The 18533-nt window shown below is 48.3% G+C and overlaps 1 protein-coding gene across 1 annotated transcript in view; it reads left to right on the top strand.

The window, feature by feature from the left end:
* TRANK1 (tetratricopeptide repeat and ankyrin repeat containing 1) overlaps nucleotides 1-17966 on the top strand; it is a 65980-nt gene extending 48014 nt beyond the window's left edge. Inside the window, exons 17-23 of the mRNA XM_081247296.1 lie at nucleotides 17-105; nucleotides 2424-2527; nucleotides 2636-2768; nucleotides 8201-8346; nucleotides 11392-14441; nucleotides 15301-15399; nucleotides 16449-17966. Coding sequence (XP_081103422.1) covers nucleotides 17-105; nucleotides 2424-2527; nucleotides 2636-2768; nucleotides 8201-8346; nucleotides 11392-14441; nucleotides 15301-15399; nucleotides 16449-16546 — 3719 coding nt within the window. The 3' untranslated portion in view covers nucleotides 16547-17966. The remainder of the gene's footprint in view (nucleotides 1-16; nucleotides 106-2423; nucleotides 2528-2635; nucleotides 2769-8200; nucleotides 8347-11391; nucleotides 14442-15300; nucleotides 15400-16448) is intronic.
* The last annotated feature ends 567 nt before the right edge of the window (nucleotides 17967-18533 follow it).

The following is an 18533-nucleotide window of genomic DNA, read 5'->3' as shown; positions in this document are numbered from 1 at the left end:
TTCTCTTTCATTTTAGACCTCGATGATAGCATGTTTGTTAAAACCTCAACCCCTGCGGAGTGGATCACCCAAGGAGATTACTATGCTAAACACCAGTGCTGGAAGGTAAGGAGAGAGAGGTGTGGGTGACCTGTGGCCTCGTCAAGCCTCGCCAGCAGGTTTCTCATCGCTGCATTTGTCACCAGGACGGGGCGGGGGTCGGGGTCATGGTACTTGTGCTGCTGCCCCTTCTGTGACATCAGGTCACCCGCCATGCACCCCACCGCTCCCCACCACCCCCATGCGGTCATGACAAGCCTGCCTTTTGGCCAAGTGCCAGCGTGTGATCATAGGAAGAGGAAGGGTCCTGGCCTCTGCCCGCTGAGGAATCCTTCTGTCGGGAGGGATGGGGAACAGGCTGCACTCCCGATGGGGGAAGCTGCAGAGTTGCTCCCTAAGGGGGCTAGGATGGATACAGAGAGGGGTGAAGGCCTGTGGTCACCCCTGCAATCAGGTGTAAGGGAGGAGAAAACAGTTTGCACTGTCGTGTGTTTAGTCGTGTCGGGATAGTGTTTCCATAAATATGCAGCTGCAGAAGGTGACTGAGTCCTGCACTGTATTCACTGCCCATCCTTGTTGTAATTGGCAAGGAATACTAAACACCTGGCTGTTGTTATAAAACCAAGATTTTTTTTTTTCAGAGAGGGGGTCGAGCGGGACAATGTGGGCAGCAGGTGTGGGCAGCAGGTGTGGGTATGAAATTAGAAACGTATAAAGTCTTTCCCTTTCTCGCTTCAGAACACAGCTGGTGTTATACATATTGCCCATGGATTTCCAATTCTTTATCCCTTGAAAGATACCTTTTGAATGTTTGAATCTAAAGTCTTTTGAGGGGAGTAGCACACATGACAATGTTACAAAAAGCCTCCTCCTCACCTGACTTTATTTTGACTCCGCTAAAGGGCTTTGGGACTCAGGAAGTTTACTGGTTTTGGCTGCATGTCAGTAAGTGTCTCAGAACCACTGTACAAGTGGAAACCCTTGAGATCCATTCATTCAGTATATCCTGTGGAGCTGTGGGCCCAGCGTTGCATTTAGGTCATGGGGATGTGACAGTGGGCAGGACAGGTGTACAGAAAAGGTCACAGTGCCGGCGGTTCCTGATGTCACGTGTGAATAAGCTGCCTCCAGAACCGCCTGTCCTAGACGGTGTGGCCAGGGAAGGCTACTTTGAGTGGGAGCCTTGATCTGAGACCTGTAGCGTAAATGAAGTTAAGCAGGCAGAGGAGGGATGGAAGAGCATTTCACTCAGAGGGAAGAGTGTGTGCAAAGGCCCTGTGGCAGAAAGGAGCATTTCGCATGTCACAGGAATGAAAGGAGAGGCCCACGGGGCTGAGGAGGCTGGAACAGAGAGCCCGGGGGCAGAGATGCCGTTCCGTCTGTGTTATCAGTAAGTGCCACTTAATCCTTCTCTTGCCCACACTGAGGCCTAATCTCTACATGCTGGGCAGAACATGAACTTTCTGCCCTGTAGTCCGTACTTGGAGACATGATGTCAGCAGCTTTCTGCTGGTGGGGAGCAGGGAGCAGGCTGACTCCCCTGGGACACTTGTCTGCCCATCTTCTATTTGCTACATACAGGTCTGCATGTGCCAAGGATCTGGTCAGTCATCTTCTGGGATGTGTTGGGACACCATCTCTGTCCCCGTTTCTACCATAATAGGTGCATTGCTGCTGCTCCACCAACACTGCCCACTAGCCTTGGTTGTTACCAACTAGAGGAGACCTATGTTGAGCACAGAAAAGCCACTGGGCAACCTTGGGCCAGTTTCTCCATGTCCTTGACCTGAGGTTTTTACCAAATACATTGGGAAGGATGAAACATCTCACGCGGCTATTGAAGATCAGATGAGGGTGTTATTATGGTGACCTGTAAAAATATGTCTGGTGTGCCTTTTCCATGGCTCCTAGGTGTTTCCAAAGGGAAGCTTTGAGTCCAAAGTGTTAGCTGGTAACACAATTAGGCTTTATCCTCTGGGGCTGTTTTCTCTTTTCTTTTTAAAAAATTTTTATTGGAGTATAATTGATGTACAGTGTTGTGTTAGTTTCAGGCACACAGCATAGTAAGTTATACACACACATATATCCACTCTTTTTTAGATTCTTTTCCCATATAGGCCATTACAGAGTATTGAGTAGAGTTCCCTGTGCTATACAGTAGGTCCTCATTAGTTATCTATTTTATATGTAGCAATGTGTATATGTCAGCCCCAATTGAGGCTGTTTTCTTTAGTGTTTCAGCACCTTCCTGCCCCTCCCTCTCGGATTTGGCTGGGGTGAGACCCAGTGCTTTGTCCGTGCAAACATGGAATGCGTGCTTTAACTCTTGTTCCTGTGTCACCTCCGTGACCTTGCTGGAAACAGAAACCTTTGGTCTATTCCAGGTTGCAGCCAAGTGTTTCCAAAAGGGAGGTGCGTTGGAAAAGGAGAAGCTGGCTCTGGCCCACAGCACCGCCCTGAACATGAAATCCAAGAAAGTCAGCCCCAAGTAAGAGCCTCGAGGGTCATTTCAGGTTTGCTCTGATGAGAGAGAGCTGCCGGTTCAATCTACTGGTATCATATTCCATGGAAACTCTGTTCTATTTCCCCCTCCCAGGGAAAAGCAGGTGGAATATTTGGAACTGGCCAAGACGTATCTGGAGTGCAAGGAGCCAAAGTTGTCTCTTAAGTGTCTGAGCTACGCCAAGGAGTTCCAGCTGTGTGCCCAGCTATGCGAGAGGCTGGGAAAGGTATGTTTGGCCCACAGCTGCTCCTAGGAGAACTGGGCTCCGTGGGGCAGATGGAAGGGTGGCCCCCACCCTCTGCCTGTGTCAGGAAGGGCTTCCGTCCTCCCAAGAGGGAGAGGTTGGCCCTGTCAACTCTGTGGGTGGCCCTTCTTCCTCCATCTGCTCAAACATTTAGATGGTTTCAGGGACTCTGTGTGTGTGTGTGTGTGTGTGTGTGTGTGTGTGTGTGTGTGTGTGTCCGTGTCCATGTCTGCGAATGTTTGCGATCCGTTATTAACCACAGGGAGGCCAAATGTTCACATCAAAGGGAAGACGGGTTTTAGAATATTCCTGCCTTTTCTTTCTCCATGTTCAGTCTGGAGTCAGCCTGGGTGGACGGTCTGGCAGTTACATGGTGGTTTCTCTGTGTCCCAGCAATTACTCTAGATCTGCACTGACCAATCTGGCAGCCACTAGCCACATGTAGCTACTTAATTAAACATTTAGGTTAACTAAAACGTAATAAAGTCAAAAATTCACTTCCGCAGTCTCACTAGCCACATCTCAAGTGCATGTTGTGATAGAGCATTTCCATTGTTCTAGAAGCGCTAGTGGACAGAGTTTCTGGTCCAGAGCACAGGGCTCACAGTGTGGTCTGCAGGCTGGCACAGGCCACAGACTCATATCATCCGCAACAAGATAAACTCCAAAGAGGAAAGTAGACAGATTTTTATGGCAATTTGGCATTGCTGTGACATCCGAGAGGTGATGATTTTCTTAGTGATTCATTTTTCTTCTTTTTATTGAGATATAATTGATGTATAATATCAAATTGGTTTTAGTTGTACAGCATAATGATTCAATATATACATAAATTGCAAAATGATCACCGCAGTAAGTTTAGTTAATGTCCGTCACCACACATAGTGATGATCTTTTTTCTTGTGATGAGAACATTTAAGATCGTTTTCATTTACACGTGGAATCTAAAAAATAAAGCAAATGAACAAAGATGACAAAACAGGAGCAGACTCACTGATACAGAGAACAAACCAGTGGTTCCCAGAGAGGAGTGGAGGTCGGGGCAAAATAAGTGAAGAGGATTAAGAGGTACAAACTACCAGGTGTAAAATAAATAAGTACAGGATATAATGTACAGCACAGGGAATATAGCCAGTATTTTATAATAACTTTGTATAGCGTTACAAATATCTATCTATACAAATATCTATACAAATATCAAATAACTGTGTTGTATACCTGAAACTAATATAATATTGTAAGTGAACTATACTTCGATAAAAAATAATAAAACAAAAATAAATAAAAATTTTAAAAGATCTACTTTGTTAGCAACTTTCAAATATTCAATACACTGTTTGTCTTTCTCTGTCTGACTTTTTTCACTTAGCACAGTACTCACCATCCATGTTACTGCAAATGGCTGAGTAGTATTCCCTTGTATATATGTACCACATCTTCTTTATCCATTCCTCTGCTGATGGACACTTAGGTTGCTTCCATATCTTGGCTATCGTAAATAATACGAAGCAGTTCATTTTTACCATATCCGTTATGGTGGGTTGGACGTCAAACCATCTAGTCCTCACCACGGGCACTGCTATAGGGTTCCTGGCTGCAGCTGCTGCATTTCCTCCTGCGTCAGGTGTTATGACCATCCAGTAGGGAGGGGGTTGTTCATGTCTGTATGTGAACTGGAGGAACTCCTGGACCCTCAGAGCACCCTGGGCATTGGGCTGGGTGGGGGTGGGACTTCCTGGGAAGTTTGAAGTGTGGCCCCAAGTCAGTGTCAGAGAAGATAAGGCCGTCCCAAGGCTGCCCTCCGTGCCCCATGTTTAGTATGGGATGTGACTAGTTAGCATGTGGGAGAAGGGGGTGGAATGGGGATTTCAGTGTGGGAAGGAAGTTTGGGTCATAAGATTCCGGGAACTAAAATGGTTTCTGAACTCTCCATGTTCCTTTGTCCCCCGGCCTCCATCTCCAAGGCACCCCCTTGGGCCCTAAGCAGTGACAGCGACAGGGGACAGGGCTGAACCTGTTGCTTTTCCCTCTTTGCCTGACAGCGCCCATCCCGGCTGAGCCAGAGCCCCCTTCCTTGTCTGCTCACCTTGCCTCCCCGAGGCCCACTGAGCTCCACCTCTGAAAGCGGGGTGGGGCCCAGCAGGCCAGATGTCCGGCCCGCGTTCCCTTCTCCAGGACCTCAGTGCCTTCAGGATATGGAGGCCTCCCTGGTCCTGGAGACACAGGCTGCCGGCCTTCCTCACATCCCCAGGGTTGACCACCGGTGCCAGCTCCTTCCGCCTTCTCTCGCCAGCACATTCCAGTAGCTCTGAGCCCCAGCTAGGGAAGAGTCTGGTCCCTTTCTTTGCTCAGGCCCCTCCCTGGCAGGATATTCAACCCTCAGACAGCATCAGACCTCTTGTGGTCATCCCACCAAACTAGCCAGTATGATTCAAGTTGACCACCCTTTGCAAAATCCTTAGGCCACACCGCCTCCCTGTTCACAGTCCCCAGACGTGTGCTGACCCTGGGGAGAAGGGTTTGTGAAGTGGCTGTGGGAGCAGAAGGTTTCCTTTCAGGGATTCCTCTGCCTTGCCTGCTTCCTGCCTCTCCAGAGGTCAACACTGGTTTCCCTGGAAACCTCTCAGGGCCCTTGCTCTGGGCGGCAGGAGCCCAGAGATCCAGGCAGGGGGCCTGCTTAGAGCCAGCCCTCCTCTCTCTCGACCCAGTTGGGTGCACACTTGCACCTAAGGGGGCCTGCGTTCACCCTGGGGGTTTTCTTCTGAGTAGTCAGCCTTGTCAAGGAGAGGTAAAGGTGGCTAGGGGTTGTGGTTATGGGGTTTGATTGATGTGGCAAAATGGGTCTAGTAGCTCCCTGGTCTGTGAGGTCTCTGGACATAGAAGAACCTCACACCTGGATCTTGTTCGTATTTTGGCATTTCGTGTAGCTTGTCTTGTTAAATAAAACGCAGCTGAGATTTAGTAGAGAGTCTGGCTTATGCATTTTGTTTTGTTCCATTTTGATTCTGTTTTCTCTTTGGATGTCAGGTGCAGCCAGTCGAGTTAGGAAGTGAAATATTCAACAAATAGGTAGCCCCCCCCCCGCTGCCCCCCCAGTGTGTACCAGGCACTGTGGGCGTGTGGCAACCAACAGGCAGCAGAGCAGGGGCCTCTGCCTTTGTAGTTTTCCTTTCTAGTGTGGGAGAGAGGTGACAGAGCCAATAGTACAGAAGATGTCAGCGGGGATGAGGGCTGGGGGAGGGGAGAGAGGGTGTCAAGCGTTGCTGCTTTAGGTGTAGGCGGGGTCAGGGAGCTGACTTCTGCAGGGAGACCATGAGAACAGCTGCCTCCGGAGGACACTGCAGATAAAAGCCCCCAAGGTGGGAGCGTATGGGCGAGTTTGAAAAACAGCAAGGAAGCCAGTTTGGCCAAAGCAGAGTGAGTGGGGTCGAACGGGTAAAATGAGCCAGAGAGTGTGGCAGGAACAAATCAGGTAGGACCTTGTGGTCCATGGTAGGGACTGGATTTGTTCCGGGCTGACGGGGAGCCAGTGGAAGGTTTTGATTGGAGGGGTGACATGAAACGAATTATTGGGATGCTCTGTGGAGAGCTCTGTAGGCAGCAAAAGTAGAAGCAGAAAGGCCAGTTAGGAGGGGTGAACAGTGGCTTAGGCTGAGATGCTATGGCTTGGATTGCCTCCATGGTGGTGGAGGGGCTAGGAAGGGGTCCTGTCTGGGAAATGTTGGGAGAGCCAAGCCAACGCGATTAACTGATAAGCTGGGCAGGAAACGTGAGAGGAAGAGGAGTGCAATATACTCTTCTGTTCACGCAAACCCACCATCGTTTTATATTCTTCATCCTCTTCCTCCTCATGGCCATTTCCATTCTCTTCTCGTTGGCTACCATTCCAATGCAGTTAATATATGTCCCCATCCACGTGCATAACTGAAGAATAAATAGTATTGTATTCTCTGTACATATTTGTTTTAAGCTTATCTAAATAGCATCTTGTTCTGTTTGCTACTTTTTCCACCCTCTGCTATGGTGTTAAGGTCCGGCCAGGTTTCTGACCACTGTTCGTGTTCCAGAATGGGCATCCACTGCGTTTGACTTACCCATTTTCCTAGTGGTGAACATCTGAGTCGCCACCAACTCCCAGCTGCCACACACAAGTACTATGACACAGCGCATCCCCTTCCAGTGCTGTGAACTGCTAGGAGTGGTTTTGCTGACCCCAGGGGGTGCATGTGTTTAATTTCACCAAGTGAAAGTTGAAAGCCACTTTGCTTTCCAGAGCAGCTGTACCACTCCGTGCATGAGGGGACCTTGTGCCCCATATCCATGACCACATTCAGAGGGTTCTGATTTTCTAATTTTTGCAGACCTCATGGATGTATCTCACTGTGGCTTTAATTTACATTTCTCTGGTTATTAGCAAGGTTGAGCATCTTTGTTTATTTGTTAGTCATTTAAGTTCCCCCCACTGCAAACTGCCAGTTCATACCCTTTGCCTAATTTTCTGGAAAGTCTTTTTCGTGAGTTTGCAGGAATCCATTTTATGTTCTAGACCTGCCCACTCTAGTACAGTAGCCAGTGGCCACATGTGGCAATTTATATTAACATTAATTAAATGAAATCAAAAATACAGTTCCTCGGTTAACACTATCCACACATTTCCTGTGCTCACTGTTCACACGTGGCTAGTGGCTACCATATTGGATAGATAGATACAGAACATTTCCATCTTCACAGAAGGCTCTGTCTGACAGTGCTGGGCTAGATGTTAATGTTTGTCTTCTCTCTGTTAACTTTATTTGATGTGCTCTTTGTTGAACAGTTTTGATGTATAGCTCACCCTTGAACAGTGCGGGTGTTGGGACACTGACCCTTCGTGCAGCTGAAAATCCACATATAACTTATAGTTGTCCCTCCATAGCCGAGGTTCCTCTGTATCCTTGGTTTCATATCAGGAATTCAACCAACTGCAGACCATGTCACACTGTAGTATTTATTATCGAAAAAAAATCCTTGCGTAAGTGGACCCGTGCAGGTCAAACCTGTGTTGTTCAAGGGTCAACTGTAATCAAATCCATCAATTTCTCCCCCAAAGTTCATGTGTTTTGAGTTTTGTTGAAGACTTTCTTTGCCTCAAGGTCACAAAGATATTCTCATACATTCTCCACCAATAGCTTTCTCATTTAGACCCTTAACCCATCTGGAGCTTCCATTTGTGTATGGTGAGGTTGGGATTTCACTTTATTTTTCTCCCTATAAAGCAGTAGTTTTCCTAAATTACCTATGTTTTAGTGTTTTTCACTAGATTCTAATAAACCGCAGACATAGGAACATCCTCTTTATTATCCATGGTGTTGGTTTACTTTGAAGATGAAAAGTTATATTATAAATACTCTGAGTAAAATTTTACTCTGTCCTAGATAAGAGATGCCGCCTCCTTCTATAAGCGAAGCCAGTGCTACAAAGATGCTTTCAGGTGCTTTGAGCAGATTCAGGAATTTGATCTAGCCCTCAAAATGTACTGCCAAGAGGAACTTTTTGAAGAAGCTGCTGTGGCAGTGGAAAAGTAAGTGGTTTTATTCTCTTCCTTTCTCCCCCACATCCCCCCAAGCCCTGCCCTCCTGTTGCTCCTTGAGGAGGTATTGTCTTGCTCTTCTGAAGTGACTTGACCCCGTCACCCTCCTTCCACTTGGGTGGTGGCCTCCGTGCTGAGTCAAGAACTCCTTGAATACAGCGTCATGAGGAGAAGGGGCACAAGAAGATGAAGGATGCGTTACGAGTGTCTATAACATGCCCAGCAATTTCGTGCTTACTGATAGTTCTGTCCTCTCCACCTTTACCTGCTGAGTTGACGATTTCACTGATGTGTGGATGGATAGAGGTCAGAGCACTAGTGGGCGGTCAGGATTCTGCTTCATCGTGATTTACTGGCAGATGCCCAGCCAGGCCCTGATACATATGTGTATGATATGTATGATATGTATATACACATGCCCTCAGTTGTAGGACACACAAGTTTCATACATGACCCAGTAGAGCCTCCTTGAGCCTTCAGCCTAACTGATGTGCCAAAGGTGAAGTGCAGATGGGTGGGGTTAATGGATGACAAGGAATCTAGAAACAGCATGTGGTTGATGCCTGTTGGAGGTCTTCCTGGTGGAGTGTAACGGAAAAGTAGGCTGTGGCTTAGTTCTGTATTTTCTTTGCTTTCTACCAAATTATACGTGTGACAAAATGAACATGATTGATCAGGTGTTCACACTTTATATTAAAGTTAGCATTTATTAAAGTATATCATATATTTTTTAAAAGCATGTAATTTTCACAAGGTAAATACACTTGTGTAACCAACATCTAGATAAAGAAATTGAGTTTTATTTTTGGAAATGGAAAAGAAGGTGTCTAGTGCCAAGGTTGGTAATTGAGCATATTCCTTTATCCAGATCTTTGGTTCCATTATGTGGAAGATATACACAGTGTGTATGTATTAGTCAGCTCAGGCTGCCATAATGAAATGCCATAGATCGGGTGGCTTAAACAACAGAAATTTATTTTCTCACAGTTTTGGAGGTTAGAAGTCCACGATCAAGGCTCTAGTCAATTGGATTACTGGTGGGAGCTCTCTTCCTGGCTTGCAGACAGCTGCCTTCTTGCTATGTCCTCATGTGGACTTCCCCTGGTGTTTAAGCATGGAGGGAGAGAGAGATTGTGGGCAACAGAGAGCTCCCTCTCTGGTGTCTCTTGTTTTTTTGTTTTTACTTTTCTTTTCTCTTGTTTGGCCACACTGCGCGGCTTGTGAGATCTTAGTTCCTCGACCAGGGATTGAACCCGGGCCTCGGCAGTGAAAGCACAGAGTCCTAACCACTGGACTGCCAGGGAATTCCCTGTTGTCTCTTCTTATAAGGACACTAATCCTATTAGATCAAGGCTCCACCCTTATGACCTCATTTAACCTTAATTACTCCCTTAGAGGCCTCATCTCCAAATACAACCACACTAAGGGTTAGGGCTTCAACGTATGAATTTTAGGGGACACAAATTGTCATCCATAACAGGGTGCCCCCTGTGACATTGATTGGGTGCTCTGTACGCTGAGTAATCAACCAGGCCAATTCCCTTGTGAGTCCATATGACAAGACCACCTGAGAGGGTTTTATTGTGCTTTCAATTATTTAGTTAATCTGTTCTCACTTTTCCAGGAGAGCATTGAATAATCATAGATTTTCCCCAGAAACATTTTTTTGGGGTCTCTCATAATTTTGTTTATCTTTGTCAGCTTTCCTGAGGTATTCAACTGACTCTTTTTAATGATATGTTGAGCTGAGATCTAATGTCGTCAGGATTAATTGGAGCCTCACACTTGATTTTTCTGAGTGTCTTTTGAATGCTCTACATAATGTATGTAGAATTCAGTTGCTAACTGGCCTGACTCAAAATGTAATGAGGACATTTTAGATTTGAAAAGAAAATACCTAAGAAAATTTTCTTAGTTTAAGAATTTTTTTTCCTTTGGCCACGCCACGTGACATGAGGAATCTTAGTTCTCTGACCAGACATCGAACCCAGGCCCCCTGCAGTGGAAGCATGGAGTCTTAACCACTGGAGCACCAGGGAGGTCCCAAAAAATTTTTAAACTTGCTGTAAATACCCCCTACTCCATCAGCCAAAGCTCACAAGAGAGGCTCATCCTCAGTTACACCCCTTCACAGAGGGCCTGTTATACGAAGGGATCTGATATTTGTGGGATGACCCTGGGGCAGCAGGAGGTCCCTGGGCACCTCTCTGATTGTGAGGAAATGTGTTTTGTCTCCTGTGAGAGTTCAAAAGTAAGCATGTTTCATTGGATTGGCCCAGTGCCTTGAAAATTCGTATGTGGGTTATACTCACTTTGATCAGCAGAGTCAAGAGGAGCTTGACTTTGGGGACTTCGGGGCTTCATTCATCTCACACTAACTCAACCGCATACATTCCTGGCAAAAGAGAAAAGTCACAGGTTGGTTAATAAGAGGAAGATTGATGTAATGGCTGGTGTGTCTGCAGCCCCCATCTCCACTCTTTCTCATTAATCAGGTATCAGACTCAACAGGGTTGTGTACCCAAAGTGATTAGCAAGCTTTTATGCAAGTTTAAGGGATTTTTTTCAAGGATGATTTTGGCTATGCATAATTTCTGCCTTACAGATTGACTTTCCAGCGTAATTGTCACTTGCCTAGGTTGCAACCCCACTATATTTCTTTTTTTCTTTTTTGTTTATTTATTTTTGTTGTTGTTGTTTTTTATTTTTATTCTTTTTTTGGCTTTTGGGAGGGGTTTGTTCTTTTGTGTGTGTGTTTCTTTTTTGTTTTTTGTTTTTAGTATTTTTTCTTTTTCTGCAACGCCACTATATTTCATTAATTAAGCATACTATTGCTTGGTTCCTTCAAGGAATAAAGAATTAATTTTAACAGTGTAAAATGAAGCCTTGATAAAGATGCTGGATAACTTTAGGTCCTATTCTGCAGGTCCTATCTACAAGTGGTCATTTTATGATAAGTTGTTCTGTGCTGCATTTTGTAAAGTTTCTGTTGGGTGATACTGAGTTGACACTGGTGATGTCTGTCTGTCATTGCAGGTATGAAGAAATGCTAAGGGCCAAGACCCATCCCATTTCCAAGCTCCCCTATTCAGCCAGCCAGTTTTACTTGGAAGCTGCAGCCAAGTACCTGAGCGCGAATAAGATGAAGGAGATGATGACTGTGCTCTCAAAGCTCGACACGGAAGACCAGCTGGTGTTCCTGAAGTCTCGGAAGCGGCTTGCAGAGGCTGCCGACCTGCTCAACAGGGAAGGTCGGAGGGAAGAGGCCGCCCTGCTGATGAAGCAACATGGCTGCCTCTTAGAGGCTGCCAGGCTCACCGCCGACAAGGACTTCCAGGCCTCATGTCTGCTGGCGGCCGCCCGCCTCAATGTGGCCAGGGATTCCGATGTCGACCACACCAAGGCCATCCTCAGAGAAGCCCTGGACCTCTGCCATCAGACCAATCAGGCATCCGGCATCGCCGAGGCCCACTTCCTGCAGGGGGTGATCCTGAGAGACTTTCCAAAGCTCAAGGACGCCTTCCTGAGGTTTGACACCCTCAACCACTCAGCAGGGGCAGTGGAGGCACTCTACGAAGCCGCCAGCCACTGTGAGGCCCAGCCCGAAGATGTCCTGGCCCTGGCTCCAGCGGGCCTGGAGGTCCTTCTCAGTCTGGTCAGGGCCCTCAGAAGAGTGACCAACAACGCCGAGAAGGAGATGGTCAAGTCTTGCTTTGAGTTTTTTGGGATTTCGCAGGTGGATGCCAAGTACTGCCAGATAGCTCAAAACAACCCCGGACCCATATCAAGAATCATTTCTGACCTGGATTTGAACTTGAGAGAGAAGAAAACGAAAGAGCATTTCTTGATATTGACGGACCAGGTGAAATTAGCCTTAAACAAACACCTTCTGAGCAGGCTGTGTCAGATCACACAGAGCCTGCTTGGGAAGACCTACCTGGGCGTCTGCACGAAGTTTATCGTGGGCTTAAAATGCGAGGATGGACACTGTGAAGATTTCCACAAGCCTTTGCGGCGTCATGAGGCCAAGTGTTTGGTTCAGACAAAAATACACCTGGTGGCGATCAACGGATTGCTTTTGGAAGCCAAAAAAGTATTCCCTAAAGTCTTAGCTGAAGAACTTGAAGAAATCGATTATATTTTGTCTCCGGATAAATATGGCCTTTGCAAATCCCTGCTGAATGTCCTCTTCCCTAAGCATTTCCATCAGAGAGTATTGTCAGAAAACCCCATGGCATGCAAAGAAGTCCTGAAACCACTTTACAGATCCTTCCGGTCCTACAGGTCTGCTCTGAAAGAGTACATCCATGTCCTATTTCAAAACGAAAGGGCTCAAAGCCGCCGGGAGTCCACGGACCTGTGGCTGAGCGCCATGCAGGCTTTCCTTCTCTCTTCTAGCTACCCTGATGAGCTTGAAAAGCTGCTCCACCAGGAGGAGGACCGCTACAACCAGGAACTCAAAGCCCTCCAGGCTGAAAAAGAGGAAAGGGGCAGGGGGAGAGGCAGCAGGATGAAAGGAATAGAAGGGAAATTTGGCATGCTGACGCCCAACAAGGATGAGGAGAGCGTGGAGAAGACCCACCTGTGCTTCATCCGGCTGCTGGAGGATTCCATCCACCAGTTCTACGTGTGCAGGAACCCAGAAGACTACAAGAGGCGCTTTTTCCGTTTCATGAACGTCCTTGTCAAGAGGTGCAAAGAGCCACTCATCCCCAGCATTGGGAACACGGTGGCCCTGCTGGAGCTCCAGTTCGTCCACTGCGGGGCGGTCCTGGCCCGCCTCTGGAAGAACGCCGTCCTGTGCCTCCCCAAGAGCTACATCGCGCTGTTGCACTACTGGGAGTTCCTGTTCAGCAAGAAGGACCGGGAGCCTGGGGATGTGTTCGCCATCATTCAGGAATACAGACCCAAGGACGTGACCAGAGCCATTCAGGATTTCCGGTTCCACCTGTCCTACCTCGTCAAGGTGCTCTGCGGCCGCAAGAACGAGAACTTCAATGTCCTGCTCGATGCCTTCAGTGAAATTGACTACGTGGTATCCGGGGAGGCGGAGCGGACCCTGGTGCTGTGCTTGGTGATGCTCGTGAACACTGAGGGGGTGCTGCAGCCGTCATGCAAGCCTCTTCTGTCAAGCCACTTCCAGGAGATTGAGGCCAGGCTGCAGCTGATGAGCATGGACTTCCCAGGTCAGGTCCCCGAGAGGCTCCTCAGAGTGGTGAAGCGGGTGCAGCTGGCGGTCAACGTGAAATCTGTGGCGGAGGCGCTGCAGGACCTGCTCTTTGAGCGGGATGAAGAGTACCTGATGGACTGCCACTGGCAGTGGGACACCGGGCACGCCAAAGGGACCACGGTCCGAGGCCTCTACCACGAGGAGGTCAGACTGAACCGCCTGTTCTCCGTGGACCCCATGGGCTGCTTTGTCGAACCCGAGTGCGAGGTTGGTCAGGACGAGATGGAGGAGCTGGCCTTGGAAGACCGGGACCACCTCCTTGCCACCATCCTGTCGCAGAAGCAGCGGAAGGCCTTCATCCAGCGGAAGCTGCGGAGGGCGTACCTGGTGGTGTCCCTGTGCATCAGCTGGATGAGGAGGGTGGGGGCCCAGGCCGAGCACTTCAGGGAGGAGGGCAGAGAACCCGGGGCTGGGAGCTTCAAAAAGGCCGATGTGGACAGGACCCAGTGCGACCTGTGTGGGGTGAAGTTCACCCGCGGGCCCGAGAACTATTTCAGCCCTGATCAGGCATTTGAGGGAGCGGCTCCTGAGGCTGTGGCCCTTTCCGGGGCCGAGCTGGAAGACGAGCAAGGTCGGGAGAGGAGCAATGAGTCTTACGAGCAGCACATCCGCCTGCAAAGCCACCAGAGGCAGCAAGCGGCCTACCAGAAGTACTCAGACTTTTTCCACAAGAAGGTGGACCCCGCTATTGATGAAGGCAAGCTGGTGGTGCAGAACATGGAGCAGAACGTGTGGGTCGGCAGCCACCTGGGCTCCAAAGAGCACAGCCACGTGTTGCAGAGGAAGGTCCAGGAGAACCTCAAGAAGGTCTCGGACATGGTGGAGGACCTCTACAGGCGGAAGGCCTGGGCTGGTGGTAAGGGCCCTCAGAAGTGGGGTGCAGATGGTGTCAGAACCCGGGCTTTGAGAACACATGTCCGACTCCAGTCCTTTGTAGTGATGTCTGACCTGGGGATGATGGAATCTTGGCATTAGCAGAAATACAAGTGAGGACCATGCGTTCTCCAGTTACAGCAAAGCCCCATTGTTTGGACCATCCCTCCCACAGTTAACAATGTGTCATCATCTTGGGTCAGGATGGTTTCCCCTGGCACAACAGACAAGAAAAGTGTTTGCTAACCAATTCTATGTAGAGGATAGAGGGGGAATGTTTCAAGTCTGAGGAAACTCTTTAAACGTCCCCTGATTCATTCATTCAGTGATCGTTTCTTGAGCACCTACTATGTGCTGAACCCTTGACTAAGATCTAGACGTGTGTAGCTGGTCTCTTCCTTTTAGGAGGGTCCTCACACCATACCCAGTGTGAGCCTTTAATAAGAATTCTTATGTGGTCTGTGAATCAGATTTCCTCTGACATCCTTATTAACTACCTCTTAGCAATGCTGAATGAAAGTTATGTATAAAATCAGTGAAATTGCATATTTTTAAATCATTCTAGAATTCAGACACTCTGGTTTAAGATAATAACAGTTTGAACAAAAGCTTCCTCGAAAGGCTTGCTACTGGCAGTGTCTCCAGACGGGCAGGACTGGTAATCAGGCTGGCATCTACTTGTGGTTTCTGCTCCTGGTGGCAGACAGTGGTCTTATGCTGCCCCTCTCCACAGGGAAAGCAGAGGCGAGCTCCCAGGAGCTGAGGGCTTTGGCTCTAGTACTGAGTGTCCTGGTCCCTACAGCCTCCCGTTCACTCAGAGCTCTCGTTCTTTGGTTCCCTAGCGGAGGAGGTCATGGCTCGGCTGGTCAGCGTCCTGATCCATTCCGTCAGGGATGCGCGGGAGTGGCTGAGGAAAACAGAGCTGCACTTGAAGGAAGAAGGTGAGGAGTCCTTCACCCCAGGGTGATGCTCTGGGTCTTGTGGTCCTTGATTCTGCTGGCTCCCAGGTCAGTCTGAAGTAGGGCCGCCTGTGATGTGAGCAGTGGTCGCTCACCATCTAGAAGCACCGCCCCCAGTGACTCAAGTCAATAGTGATAGAGTGGCTGGGTTCCCCCATCTGACTGTGAGGGCTGTTATTCAGGGCTTGTGCCAGTTGCTTTTCCAAAAATGTTTGCCACTCATGAGCTGTTATCAGTGATGCTCTGTCACTACTCCCATGGTGGGCAAAGTGTTGCAAAGCCATCCCTAGATAAATGTTTGCCTGTGCAAACCATTCATGTAAATCCATGAATATGTATTGAGTGTCTAGAATGTATCAGTACTGTTCTGGGCTTGGGGATATAAAACAAATTTGTGAACAAAACACATAAAATCACTGGGGAAACTTGCATACATCTTCCTTCAGAGGGTTTAAGGCTGGTGTATAGTGAGTTGGGTTTCTTTCCTGACAGTCAGACTTATCTTGCCGAGTTCTATTTGATCTGGAAAGTCTCCCCCTCTTGGGGAGACCTTATTTCTTCTTCCTCCCAGTATCTCACCTGCCCCAGATTGCCCTTCTGTGAGTCCTCATAATCCAGAGGCTGCTGGAAAATCCAGACCCCCGAGCTGGGGAAAACTGGAAAGGACTTGACACAAGTGTCTGTGCCAATAAAAAATCTTTAGATTATAGTCACTTCTGACACTATGATTTTTGTGATTGTTTCAAACAGGAGAATATAACTGGGATACCAACTCAAGGCTGTGGTTGATTTTAGGCTTTGTTTGACAAATTTTTCATTTAAAGGGCCTCTAAAATAAGGCCAGAAGAACTAGCCTGTAAAAGAACATTCTGGAGAAGGGTGTTTACTTTGGCTCTGGCTGGGGTTTTTTTTCTGTAATTTAAAACGACGGTTACAGAGACATCAGGTTTTACTAGGATGTTATATGTTGCAGTAGAGTGGAAAAGATCACCATCCTGCACTTCATTTCTGTTGTCTTGCTTTTTAAACAGGTGTCGTTCAAGAAGATGATTACGAAAATGAAGTGGAAGACTTTGGTGAGCTCCGTCCCAGAAGGCGTTTTCGGAAATGTGCAAAGCAGAGAAAGTAGTAACATTCACACGGCTGCTGCTTCCTAAACCTTCAGGACCGTTCCATCCTGACTTAGAATCCCGAGTGCTGGGGCAGAGGAGAAGAATATACATTAGCATAAGAAGTGGCAGGAGGGCTCTAACAATGTCTTTGCTTATCATTCTTGTTATTTCTCTCTCTGTGGTGGCTCAGGGTCTGACTGCTCCCTCAGAGCAGGGGCCTCTTAAGTGTTTTCCAAGTTCAAGTCCAGCAGTACTAGGTCCCCCTAAAAGAGGCTCAGGCGAGAGGAGTCATAGCTGGAGGGAACAGTGGGATCCTCCCCCCGAGGCCCCCAGGTTCTCTGGCTGGTCATCACCATGACACTGGTCAGTAAGTAGCAGGGACATCCCTCGCCTCAGTGTTGCCACTGCCCTGGCCCAGGAACACTGCCCCTGGATCCTCTCATCTCTGTTCATGCTGCTGGCCACCCCTGACCCCAGGCCACACTCTGGTCATCTCTGAGCCCACCTGTGGCTTAAATCCTTCTGCTATATATGTTAGCCTTTTCTCTCGGTGGCAACATTTCTGCCTGCCTTCCCCCCATTTTTTGAGACCATCCTCAGCTGCCCGTGCAAGTCGCGATTAGACTACCTCAGAACGTAGTCAAGAATTCCCCGTTGTTTTCTGGGCGGCCGGCCTCAGGACCAGCCCCCTAGAATGAAAGGCTGGGGGATGTTGCAGGGGGTTCCCAGCCTGTCTCTCCAAGGTTGTCCCAACTCTACCTTGGCTCTGGTGCAGACATTCCAAACAGTGTTTTGTATGTAGCCCTCTACGTCTAGTTTCCTTGGGTCTCCCTGGCAAGTTAGCTGTCCTAGCTTAGCTTGACATTCCGATGAGTTTTCCCCCACTGAGCTCTCCACGGGAGCACCGGGACCTGCAGAGCTGGAGGTTGGGGACAGGTAGATAGAGGAGAAGCCAGCCTTTTGGTGCCCATCCATAAGGATTCGGCCATGAATCACTGCCCTGTGGCCAGCAGGCCTGGGAAGAAGAAGGGGCCGTGGGCCTGTTTGCAGGAGGCCGTTGCTGCCCACTGAGCCATCGGTATGTCCCTTTCTGGAAGCTCTTCCGCCTCTCTCATGGTCACTTCCCTCCCTGTCCCCCACCCTTCAGCCCGGCCTGGTGCCAAAGGTCAGGCTCGCATTGGTCCGTCGCTGTTTCATCATCACCACAGAACCAGCCTTCTCCCCATGCTGCTGCTGCTTTGGCTGCTCTTTGTTTTTTTCTTCATTGTCTTTCTAAATGACTCTGTTTCCTTGAAATGTATGGTATCTAATTTTTATTAGTTTATAGTTCTAATTTTTATTCCAGGTGTTTTTATAAACTTTGCTTGCCAAGAAAAAAAAACAATCAAATCTTGCTGTATTATCACATTTTTATAAAGTTAAATCATTTCTCTTACATTTCTCTCCACTTGTTTATTTCTCATCTCTGCTTAGAGAGTAAAGGGGTAAATCATGGAGCAGGTTCTTTCTGGTCAGCTGGTGGACAGAAGCTTGCCGTGTCTTCTGAAACTGAGAAATCCAGGGGCCCACAGCTGCAGCTGACTGCACCATCTCTTGAGGGCCTGCCTGTGTAAATTCTTTCCCTTTGGGTGTTTCCAAGCAGGCAGGGTGTGGACTGGAAGGGGTCTTGTCCGTGCCCCATAACAAGAACATTTCCCTTGGAGATGGGAAACCAGGAATTGAATCCTGGTCCTGCCCCAAGGAGCTGTATAGCCTGGGACAAGTCAGACCCGGTCCACACTCCCTGAGGGCTAGAATGTGGCATCACCCCCGAGGGACTGGGGATCTGGTGTGGCAGGTTTGGGGCACGATATTTAATAACAACACAGCATTGTGCCTCTTGTGCTGGTCATTTCTCCTCATGCATCTGTCTCCTTCAGGGTTTTTGCAAGATGGGAATCTGGCATTCATGGGTTCTCCAGCTGTGACACCATCTTAATCTCAATGCCTAACCTCTCCTCTCTC

Source organism: Mesoplodon bidens, assembly GCF_964165515.1.
Source record: "Mesoplodon bidens genome assembly, chromosome: 10".
Lineage (NCBI taxonomy): Eukaryota > Metazoa > Chordata > Mammalia > Artiodactyla > Ziphiidae > Mesoplodon > Mesoplodon bidens.
This window is presented reverse-complemented; position numbering and strand designations above follow the sequence as displayed.